Genomic DNA, 12576 nt, shown 5'->3' with positions numbered 1-12576 from the left:
TAAATAAATAAAGAGGACAATATTTCATTCATCTATCTATCTATATATATATAAAAGAGGGATTAGAAAAGATGATGTGGCATATCTCTTTAGCCAAGAAACACACCTATCTTTTTTATCCTTTTTTTGAATCTTTTGCTTTTCTTTTATTAGTTTCATTCAATCCAACTTATTAAAGGTTACAATGTCTATTAAAGAAAGATTAATGTTGAGCGTTTGTTTTCCCCTATTTCTTTATTATGTTTTCTGTTACACCATAGTTATTATGGTTTTAATGGGTTTTGTCCTTTGTATATTCTTCCTTTTTAAAGTTTTGTGTCTTTTCAATATTTTCAGATCTTCATCTGTGCTAAATGTGGAGGTGTTCGATATGAAGAGGTGAGCAAAAAGTTCATTGTAACTTTTGTTATTCACCTTATTGATACTATATCCTAATATTTGTGGTTGTTTAACAGGAATGCATACAAACTGCTCACATGTATTTATTCTTACAAATTGTGATCTTCCTCTGCCAACTGCCATGGAGTGCAATATGTCAATGAAAGGTCATCATCTCAACATAACGAGAACTTTTTTTTATTTTCTTTTAGCATTGTAATCACTATATGTCCTTAGATATAAAATCTAATCGAGATACCTCTACTTGTGTATTATAATATTTCTTGAATATTTTGTGTCTTGTATTTGAACAAATTGGTAACTAATCTTTTGCAAATTGTACTTCTTTTTTGTGTATAATTTTGTGGGTATTTTAAATTGGATAAGATTTACATTTCCTTTTGTATATTATGGTGATTTCCATCGATAGGTAACAAAGCAGAGTAGTAATTTTTAATGGTGGAACTTATTCCACACTATGGATAAAGACATTTTAGTAAATTTTCTGTAAAAGAGAAGGTATATTTTCTCTTGCTATTTCATGTTTATTCATGGTGATTTAGTTTATTTTTCAATTTTTTTAGAAAAAACAAGAAATTTAATCTAAATGGAAATAAATCAATTTTTAATATACATACAAATATATTAAGTATAAATTATATAGCGACAATTAATTACTTCTAAGATTATATGTTAAAATATGGATTGTCTAACATCAATGTGAACTGCTCTAATTCTTATGAAAAATCAATACTATTTGTTATTTAATCAATTCATAGAATTCAAGTTTGGTATGCATATATACAAAATTTTCCATCTCTTCTGTTTAGACTAAATTCACAAAAAAATAATAGTCATTTTGCAAATTCACTTATTTTTTAAAAATTGCGCAAAGCGCGGACGAATTTCCTAGTTATTAAGCAAAACTCAAAACAAACTACTCAAAAAACATTTATGGTAATAGTGAAAATACGTGACGTAGTTTGTTGGACTAATTGCTTTTTCCTTTAGGTATTTCGTATTTCACCATTCCTTCAATGGTGAACTAATATGAATAATTTTATTTTTCAATATATAACTGACTTTTTTTATTAGCATCTTATTTGTGATAGTAGAGATTTCTAATTTAAGGAAGTATACATTAAAAAAGACTAATTTGCATTCCATGTATCAACTAAGAAAAATGAAATATTGTACTCTAGAAAACTAGCGAGCCTTGCCATTCGGTGACGCGCTAATTTTCTTGCCCATAACCAACTGCTATCTTGTCAGTGGCTTATGATGCACCTTACTAGAATATTTACCTATAAAATTTTTTTTGGTAATTAAACATCTTTGTATTAACTATCAATGTAAATATTTACAAGCAATAGATCACCACGACCTATTTCCAAACTGGAAAAAAAACATCTCAATCTAATCTTCATGGCCTCCTAACCTCATTTATATAACTCACGATGCTAGCTCTTCATTATTTGCATTTTAAGACACAAGTATATCCCTCAGCTCTAATATTGCACATGCATACTGCTCTCCTTGCAAGAATATCCCATGTAGTTGCTTGCTTCTCAAAGATCCTTGCATTCCTCTCAATCCACACTGTGTGAGTATACTTTGCGTACACTAATTTGAGCAGCCTGGCCACCTGAGATCGCCCCATCGTTTTCATTACAATCCAATGATGTCAATCAGTCCACGATGTTGTAGGAAGGTTGTTGTATCTATAACCATTGCATGAGTCTGGACCATAAGCTTCGATCAAATGCACATTCTGCAATTATATGATCTCTCGTTTATTGAGTTTGATTGCAAAAGCAACATGTGTCTTCCACTTGCATGTCGAGTTCTTCATTCTATCAACAGTTAGCAATCTTCCCTGAACTTGTAGCCACATTGTGAAGACTACTTTTTGTCGTGTTTGATTCTGATACATTAAACCTTTCCATGAAACTTTAGGCAAATCTCCTAGTAGTTGCAAATAAACCTGTTTGATTATATTCCTTTGTTGAGTTTGGCTATTGCTTACCTACAATTTTTTAAAGGAAACAATCTAAATTTACACCTTCTTATACTTAATATCTCAATTTTATCCTCATATACTTTCACGTCATTCATAATCTTGCCATTAGTAAATTATCTCGTGTTTCCCCTTATCTTTAATGGAACTCCAGCGTACATTAGACAAATTTCACGTATCAAAATACTTAAAAGAAATTCAAATTTAACCCTCTATTATTTACTATAATTTGAAATTACTCTCCGTTATACTTCAAGTTGAAGCACCATTAAAGTTGAAGGCAAATACAAGATAATTTGCTAGCGGCAAGGATATGAATTAATCCAATATATATGTAGGGTAAAATCAAGATATTAAGTATAGTGGAGGTGGTAAGCTTTTTATCCTTTTACCTTTTCTTAAAGCAACAAACAAAAAAAATAGAAAAATAAAAAGCAGAACAAGGTACGCCCTCTGTTGATATTAGGCAACTAAGTAGTAAATCCAAAAAAAACATATCCTTCAATGCTCCTTTCCCCTTGCCCATCACAACTGCTTCACTAACTTGTCAAGGGCTTTGCTTGGTATCCTATCCAGAATATTTACCTGAAATTTTTCTTTTAGCACAACAGACTCTCTTGATATAAAATTTTGTAGACTTGATTTCATACGACCACTACATAATAATAGAAGTCTAAGCTAGATTTTCTTTGGGGGAAGGGGGTGATTTTGTAGGGGCATTTGCAGAAATGACCTTTTTGAAGCCACTAGACTAACCGGGACAGAATTTAAAGGGTGACCTCAAAAAAAGTCAAGCAATACATCCAGACTATTTAAAACCTTTCGAGAGTCGTTTAATGTAAAAAGTAAAGTTATATAACTCATTCCAAAAATCCATAACTCTTCCGAAGCGTGGCATAATATTTTCATATCACTACCATAAAAATTTTGTTTATGATTCCACTCTCTCCTATATTCTAAAAGCCTGAGGGACAAAGAAGAAAAACAAAAACATGAATAACACAGAGGAAGACCACAAAAACAGAGGGAAGTAACGAAATACTCACAATGGAAGTATGCTATAGGTATTGTTCCGTTGTTGATGAGTTCAAACTTAAAAGTATCTCCTACTTGGACATCATTTGCTTTCACGAATTTTTTCCATCCCCTGGTAATCGCAACGTGATGTCCTGTTAGTCCGAGCTGCACCGACCATGATCTCTGTTTCTCATCTGTGAGAATCATCTCACAACGTCTATTCATCAAGCCATTTGATTTTGCAAAATCCGCTGGAAGATACTGCTCAAGTTGTATCCCAATATGCAGATCAATGCGCGTTATCACAAAAAAAGAGAAACTTTTACTGAAGATTTAAACTATTAAGGGCTTAATTAAAGTTATTTCAAATTGCTTACCAGACGAGGTTTGTTGATGGAATAAGGCTTAATAGTAGAAATAAAATGAGGGTTAGCATTATTAGCAGATGTTGAAGCATGTACTTGTGCTTTTGGAGCAGTCATATCTGACGTCTCAATCCTGAGGCCTGTTCTTCATTTAAAAAAAGAATACATGAAAAAGAAAAGAAAGAAGAAACATTAGAATCAGAGAAATGAAAAGGAAAGAGGTACTTGATACAGCTACAAGACTTCATTCTTGAAATTCATACCTCGAGCGGAATATCTATTAGCATCCAAATCAGGCTTCTTTCCTTCGGGCTGAAGTGATGCATTTGCTCTCAAATCTAGTTTTTAAATAAATAAAAACCCATCAGAACTGTAACTAAAGAAAGAATTTAAAATCAACGATAGAACATTAAGCTGAAGGGAAAAATACTTGTTAAAGTCATAATTCAGAAAGAAGATAAATTTCGAGGGGGCAACAGAGATGACAAATAATTTCGGAAGGGCTAACTCAACTCTTGATAGTAGTGAAGATCCCTAAAATCTGGAGATTGTTTTACACAAGTATTTACCACTGAAGATTGATTATAAAAAATGAAAGCGATAGAAACAACAAGGAAAAAGCCTCACTAACAACTGCATATTCGCCCTGATTAATCAAAAACAGAGTTTACTGGTACCTGGCCAAAGCTGGTTTTTTAAACCTGAACAACGGAATTTTGGGATCATATGGATAATAGCTTTACCAACACTACTTGGTAAAGTGCTTTAAAATGGCCTTTTAGAAAACATGAGCAAGAACTTTTCAGAGATACTGCAAGTAGCTCAAAAAGAGCATATACGAAAATCAAAAGTGTTGCACACTAACATTGTGAAAAGCATTCACAGATTACTTAGTTAAACGTTGTTTTTTGAACAAATGCAGAACATAAAGACTCTTCAAGAACATAAAGTGTGGCATAATATTTTCATATAAATAGTATAACATGATATGAGAAAACTTGCCTTGAAACTTCTGCTTTGGAGTTTCTGCGTCAGTAACAACATGAAATTTCCATATAGACTCCATTTTTCCATCACTAACAACCTCAAACATTATACGTTCTCCAACCTTTAAGCAATTATCAGCAATGAATTCACGCCAGCCATCTCCAATAGAGACTCGATTTTTGCAATCAGAACTTAGCTTTACATTCCAAGACCTTTGTCTTTCATCTCTTATAAACAAATCGCATTTCTTGTTGGAGAGACTATTTGCAAATTGTTGAGGAAGGCACTGATAAAGTGTATTACCATTTGGACACATCATTAAACAGTTCATATTCTACAGATTTTCACTTAACAAGGACAAAAATAATTAAAATAGTGCAGATGCTTCCTTTAGCCTGAAGATTCTTGAAGAGTTTACGTGAAATTAATGAGTTTTAAGACTTACCAAGTAACCATATGTCAGGCAATATGGTCTAATAGTGCATATAAAATGAGAATGACCAGCATGCTTGTCAGTAGCAGCTTCCGCATGTGAAGAATCCTCGTCTGACGACTTGATGTTGAGGCTTGGTATTTCTATTACATCGTCGATAGCTCTTGAATGGCTTAAAGGGCACGACGTGGATGGTAAGGATCCATATAGTCGATCCCCACTTGGGATTGAAGTGTAGTTGTTTGTATCTTCAAGAAATTAAATATGACAAATTCCATTTAGAAAAAGGGAACAACATTTAACTATCTACCACACATTTTGGCTAATTTCTTAAACTAAATAAATTAAAACAAATCAGTATTTTCTTGTATAAACATGAAAGGAATTCATCACTATAGTTTCTCTTTCTATTCCACTTTTTCGTACTACTCCCTCTGTCCCATATTAATTAGTTGTCATATTTCCATTTTGCACGCCCCTTAAGGAATCATAAATAATAAGTGTTTTTTTCTTTGACTAATTTATCCTTATCTCTATGCAATAAATGTGCGCTCTATTAATATTTTTTACTTTCAAGAACAATTAACATTATGGGCAAAATGAGGAAAAATTGACTAATTCTATCTTGATTTTATAAATTGACAAGTATTATAGGGCAAACTTTTTAGTAACCTTGACAACTAATATGAGACGGGGAGTATTAAATCAGCATCAAGCATCATAAATAAATAATCAGGAAACTTCCATAAATAACAGAAATGTAAAATCTAAAAAAATGAAGTTGAGAACCTAAACAACTTCACCTTCAAATTCAAAATTCTTGGAAATCTCTCCAAAAGTACGTGTTGCTGCTTCTTCTTCTTCTTGCAAATACTCCGCATATTCTCTGTCACATTGACTTGAATCAAAGATGATAACCTCAAACTCCACGTTTCCTTCATGTCTGAACACCAACATATCTCCCAGCTGCAAAACATTCTCCTCCGCAAACTCTCCCCAACCCGTTTTGAATTGATAGTCGTTCACCTTCACCAGCCACTTTTTACCCGCCCTTCTCAGTACTACATGTTCAAGCTCATGTCCCTTTAGATACTTCATAAAACCTTTAGGAATTTTCTGCAGCACCACACAAAATTAGAGTTGCCTTGTTCCAAATAAAGTTGTTTTATTTAGTTCATGGAAGATACTGTACTATTTTAATACCCAGATAAACAACTAAGAAAGGGCAAAGGGTCAAATTTGTCCCTAAATTATGCGAAATGGTCTATGTCTGCACTCTTTTAATAGTTGGGATGAATCGTATGCCCATGCCGTCATAAAATGGGTCATATTTGTCCTTATTGACTAATGGGAGTGAATAGCACTGTTTATTGCCATGTCTCCAAAATGTAATAATGAGAAAGGGTCAAGTTTGTCACTAAACTATGTGAAATGGTCTAGATATATGCCCTCCGTTAATAGTTTCGGTCAATCATGCTTTTTCAATGGATGTGAATTCTCGAAGTGTACATGGCAAGAGAGCTGCTCTATTTGATGGAACTGAGGAAGATGGTACAAGGACTTCTTGTTCTTACCCTTCGCTCGAAATTGATGAACAAGAGAAAGGAAAGGTAATAGATTGATTGTATGATATAGTTAATCTGCTAAAAAGATCGTCTGGTGACACCGCTCGCCCTTTGATTCTTTCCAGCCAAGAACCACCACTGCTGGTAACTTTTACAGTTGCTTGATTTTCCTCCAACCACCCTCGTCTCATCTCCTCTCCCCCTAGCTATTCCGATAAAACTCTCTTAGCCAGTGTTATCAGAGGCGAAAAGCACAAAAAAGCTCTAAGGTCTGTTGGGGCTTTAAGTGCAAAGCGCAAATAAAGCGTAGGCTTTAATGAAGAAAGGCGCAAATGGAGAAAAACTACAAATATGTGTGTAGTCAAAAACTAATATCTATAAGCATGAATACCAAATATTTTTTTGATAAGGTAAATTGTATTAATCAAAAGGGAGAGAACTCCCGTATACAGGAAGTATACCAAAAAGTATAGAATTTACATCAGAACATGATTCTCTACAAAAGACGCCCAATCTTTTATACAAGTATGGGCTATATGAGTGTACCAAAAAGTGATCGAAGATAAAAGACTATTCTTAAGATGTGAAAAAGTTGACTCAATCTCCTCAAAAGCTCTCATATTTCGCTCCCCCCCAAACTATCCACATGAGAGCTAACGGGGCGAACTTCCACGCCTTTTGCTTTCTTCTTCTACGGAAACCTGCCCAACTATATAACATTTCCTTTACGGTGCTTGGCATCACCCATTGAACACCAAAAAGGTTCAGGATCGCCCTCCACAAAGCCGAGGACACAGGGCAATGCAACAAAAGATGATCAACTTCTTACCCTGAGCTTTTACACATATAGCACCAAATATATGGACAAGGAAATTGAAGTAAGTGAAATATTAATTGTTTAGTGCCGCTTCTTCGAGATTACGACATTACGCTCACTGACAAGGAAAAGTATGCATTAGAGCCTTGATGACAACATTAAAGCGCCCGTTAAGTGAGACGAAGTGCTCAACACGTTTTGAGCCTCGCTTCAGGGCTTAAGCGCGCCTTTGATAACACTGCTCTCAGCTATCAAACCCCAATTATTTGGTCATTGTCGGCTTGTCGCCCGCTATCCATAATCTATATCCCCTAGCCGGTATCTGTTTCGCACGAAAATGGTTTATCTATTGCGGTGGAACATTGTTCCACTGTTGCCATCTCTCCAATTTGAGTCGGTTAAGAAGATTAAAATAAGGGGTGGGGGGCAAGAGCACAGATAGCCATTCTCAGGATGCTATTTAGAGATTAGACAATACTTATTTTTGTCCTGAAATTTTAAACTAAAAATCTTAACTTCATACAAATCAAAACATTTTTGTCCTAAGAAATTGAACTGTAAAACTTAAATTTAGGACGCACTGGCTAATTCTTAAATAGTATCCCTTTAGAGTGGCTACCTGATGTCATTTCTAATAAAATGGGTGCGGGTGTTTAAAGGAGGAGGGAACAAAAAGGGATAGTTAATTTTGAAGCCACAAATGCTATATCTAGGCCATTTCGCATAGCTAAGGGGCAAATTTGACCTTTTCCGTTATTAACTTTGGGGCACACGGCAACAAACAATACTAATCAGTTTTGTTAGTCAACAACAACAACAATCCAGTAAAATCCCACTAATGGAATATGGGAGGGTGGTGTATATGCAAACCTTACCCCTACCTCGAAGGAGTAGAGAGGTTATTTCCGAAAAACACTCGGCTCAAAGTTTTGTTAGTCAATATGGCAAATATAGCCTAGTTTTCAATATGGGCAAATATAGCCTAGTTTTAACAGACCAACAGCAAAAGTGTGATTGAACCCAACTATTAATGGAGGGGATATCTACTTTTTCACATAGTTCAGGGGCAAGTTTAACCTTTTCCATGTTCATATTGTCACACCTCCTTTTTACCAGCCCGAGGGGGTGTAAGAGAGTTTTTCCAATTAAAGTGACATTATTCGAAATGAGATTATTAAATTTAATTTTTCAGAGTCACCAGTTTGAATATTTTAATTGGTGTCCCAAGTCACCGGTTTATTTTAAATCCCAAATCGAGGAAAAATCGACTTTCCTTTTGAAGTTTACGAACCAGAAATTCTGAGTAAGGAATTTTGTTAACCCGGGAGAAGGTGTTAGGCATTCCCGGATTCCGTGGTTCTAGTACGGTCTCTTAAACTATTACAATTGGCCTATTATCTGATTTTAAAACATGTTTCAACCTATGGTATATTTTTTAACTTATTAGTCGCTTTTAATTAATTTTAGGAAAATTCAACGTCATCTGAAACACGTCTTGAACCACGTCACATGAAATGCATCCGCGGTCCACGACACATTTTATCTAACGTTGTTGAGATTTGGATTTGGGTCACATGAAATGCACACCCGAATTTAGGAAATTAATTTTTAAAAATAGCGCGCCTAAAGCAACTACGCACTTTCAAGTTTGCGAGGGCCGTGGAAAATTCAAATAAATGGCACGTCTCGATTTCTAAGGATTAAAATTAATTAAATGAGGGCCATGAGTTTTGAGATTTTATTTGGCATGGCGCGCCTCGATTATTCTAAAAGGATTGTATTCAATTTAAAGCAAACTACAAATGTTCATGATTATGTTTCTTCCTAAAACTACTTTGAGATTATTGTAAGGTCATGATTTATGAATATGGAATTATTATTGAAGAAATATATGATTTTAGTTATTATGGACCTAATCACCCATGTCGGTATCAAATTTGTTATTGACTTAACATCCTTTAATTTGGATCCAAGCTATTACATCGTTCTCTCTCCATTTTGAATACATCTTCCTATCTTTCCCTATGAACTACAATCTCATTAAAGAAACTCATTCTGTCTCTCACGAATTCTATTTTTTGATGCTCTTCCTTCATTTTTTATTCATATCTTTCAAGTTGGTAGATAACCAAAATATAATATACAAATCAAAAGGAAATACGGTGAAAGAAATATAATGGAAACATTGGTTAAGAAAAGAATGAACATTTTATAGATGAAGATCTTATTCAATACATATGGAGCAAAAAACCATCAAATTTAATGTGCAAACGAACCACAATCAGAAGCAACGAGCGGAAACCTTTCGAACCGAACTCGACTTCAACCTCTTCGGGCTAGTATTTTGGGCTATCTTTTAAATTAAGTTTGAAGCTTTTGGATTTGATTTTTAGTGTGATTTAGCTCCTGTTTTTGAGGTGTTTTTTTTTGTCTTAAACAAGGTAATGAATGGCTATATTTATTTTTTTTGAAAGAAATAGGTAGAAAGAATGAAACTAGTAGAAATTCTCTTTAGCATAGAAGAAGAAAATTTGTTTTCTCTCAATTTCCTCCCCTCTTCCCTCTTTTCTTTCTTCAAATATTTCTCTTCTATTTATAGGAGAATTTCGAAAAATTTCAGATTTTTTTTTAATTATTTTATTATTTTTTATTTAAAAGAAATCCCACTTACATTTTGCTTTTCTTTTTTATAAAAAAAATTCCCACCTTTCTTTACTTTTATTTTTTAAATTGCAACTTTAATTACTCTTATTTTATTTAAAATCCCACTTTTTTTACTTTTTTTTTAAAAGAGAATTCCACTTATTTTACTTTTCTTAAAAAAACAATCCACTTTCTTTTGCTTTTCTTTTTAAAAAATTCTACTTTATTTTACTTTAAATTTTTTAAATTTTCAGCTACATTTATATTTATTTTTTAATTCTAACTTTCTTTTACTTTTTATTTTTTTTAAAATTTCCACAAAACTTTACTTTTATTTTTTTTAATTTTCCACTTTCTTTTACTTTTTAAAAGAGAATTACACCTACTTTTACTTTTATTTTTTATTTTTTTTTAAATTCCATACTTCCCTTTTTCGTATTTTTTTAAATATCTCCCAAAAATTAAAAAAAAAATTAATATTTTTTCGGATTTCGTTTTAAAAAAAAATTAAAAATAAAAAAAATAATAGTAATAGTAATAATTCACCTTCTAAAATTTTGTATTTTTAACCTATAATAAAAAGTATAACAAAGCTAAAAATTGTAGGTTAAAACCCCTAAAATATTTACATAGAAGAAGTGACAAAAAAAAATCAAATATTGTCAAAAGCTAGGGGCTTGGACTATGTTTTTTGAATTTTAGTGTTTCTCTCTCCTGGGATAAATTCATATCATACATAAATACATAGGAAAGATGAAATAATTACTAAAAACCCGCTAATTTTGACTAACCAGAGCGTGCTTGAAACCTGGCTGAATAGGTTTGAAAAAGTGAGGTTTCACTGGACGAACTTTCATGCCGGCAGTCAAAAAATGCAGTAACTGTAATTGATAGAATTGAAAGATTGATACTTCAATTCAGTTCAGGGGATGCAATTATTTGGAAAGTGAAACTTGAAAGGAATGGCAGCTTTTTTTTTTTTTGTTTACCACTGGGTGTTCCGTAAACGCATTGAAACGCGACTATATCCCCCAATTGGGCCGCGTAGGGGCCGTTCTGGATGGCAGCTTTTACTGTGTGACTGTGTAAAATAGACGACATTTTCACTGCATCCCGAAGCAAAATTGGGATAAAGAAATTCAATAATGGAACTGGCGGATTTGGGGGGTTTATTATTAATAATGGGGGATCTTGAGGGTTAATCCAAGTTTTTTCTAAAAAAAAAAATGGGCAATGAGAAGCAAAAAGTTTATTATCACTTTTAGCCCGCGCCAGAAACTATTTATATTTGATAGTCGAAAAAGTGTATAAAACTTATATGATTTTGATTATGCAGAATATATATATATATATATATATATATATATATATATATATATATATATATATATATATATATATATATATACACACACACACACACACACACACATTTTAACAACGGCTATACAATGTCATTTTTTCAAGTAAAAGCCCGCCCAACCAATGTTTCGCCAGATAATTTAATTTCAATAGCTAAACTAATTCATATATAAAATTTAATTATAATTAAGTGAGAAATGTGTATATGTAAGACAATTGTCTTGCATCCATTGGTTCATATAAACGCCGAGTTTGAATAATTTTCTTGTAAAGTTGACGGGATAAATATTTTTCTACACATTATATTCCATCAAACTAATAAATATAAGACTTTGTCTTTTGTAGTTACTTAATCATATCAAGTGATATGTTTTTACTTTAATTATTACTAATTGTTAAAATTATAATGCTTAAATTCGTTTTAAATACATTGTTGGTAAGTAAGATCACTTCCAACCAAGAGGTTGTGAGTTCGAGTCTGTCCAAAAGTCAAGTGGGAAGTTCTTGGAGGGAAAGATGTCGGGGGTCTATTTGGAAACAGCCTCTCTACCCCAGGGTAGGGGTAAGGTCTGCGTACACACTACCCTTCCCAGACCACACTAAGTGGGATTATACTGGGTTGTTGTTGTTGTAAAATCACTAGTGAAAATTGGTGATGTAGCTTGTTTCACACCTGGTATCTTGTCAATGGCTTCTATGATGCTTAGCGTCCTTCCTAGAATATTTACTTGCAGATTTTAAAGGGGAAACAAAAAAACAAATTTTGCACCTTTACTATACGTAATACCTCAATTTTACTCTACTTTATACGTTGAGGGTCATTAATATATTTGTCATCAGCAAATTATCTCATGTTTGCCATTGACTTTAATGGAACTCCAACGTTGATTAGACGAATTACATGTGTCAAAATACTTCAAAAAGATCCATATTTGTTCTACTTTTGCCTATGATTTGAGAGTACCTTCTATTATACTTCAGGTTGAAGCTAC

The 12576-nt window shown here is 33.1% G+C and overlaps 1 protein-coding gene across 6 annotated transcripts; it reads right to left on the bottom strand.

The window, feature by feature from the left end:
* Positions 1-2065: 2065 nt before the first annotated feature.
* Positions 2066-11402, bottom strand: LOC107778319 (B3 domain-containing protein REM10-like). Of its 6 annotated transcripts, none has more exons than XM_016598552.2 (8): positions 11014-11399; positions 6001-6313; positions 5210-5445; positions 4780-5050; positions 4041-4115; positions 3790-3917; positions 3442-3673; positions 2066-2404 (listed from the first exon to the last, which is right to left on the bottom strand). In XM_016598552.2, exons 1-8 carry the CDS (start codon positions 11077-11079, stop codon positions 2394-2396), a joined length of 1332 nt encoding a protein of 443 aa, XP_016454038.1. In that variant the 5' UTR covers positions 11080-11399; the 3' UTR covers positions 2066-2393. The 6 variants fall into 6 exon arrangements, with proteins under 6 accessions (XP_016454038.1, XP_016454036.1, XP_016454039.1 ...); XM_016598550.2 differs by having other exon boundaries at positions 2066-2362; XM_016598553.2 differs by having other exon boundaries at positions 2067-2302; positions 11014-11398.
* Between the last annotated feature and the right edge of the window lie 1174 nt (positions 11403-12576).

Source organism: Nicotiana tabacum, chromosome 5 (assembly GCF_000715075.1).
Source record: "Nicotiana tabacum cultivar K326 chromosome 5, ASM71507v2, whole genome shotgun sequence".
Lineage (NCBI taxonomy): Eukaryota > Viridiplantae > Streptophyta > Magnoliopsida > Solanales > Solanaceae > Nicotiana > Nicotiana tabacum.
This window is presented reverse-complemented; position numbering and strand designations above follow the sequence as displayed.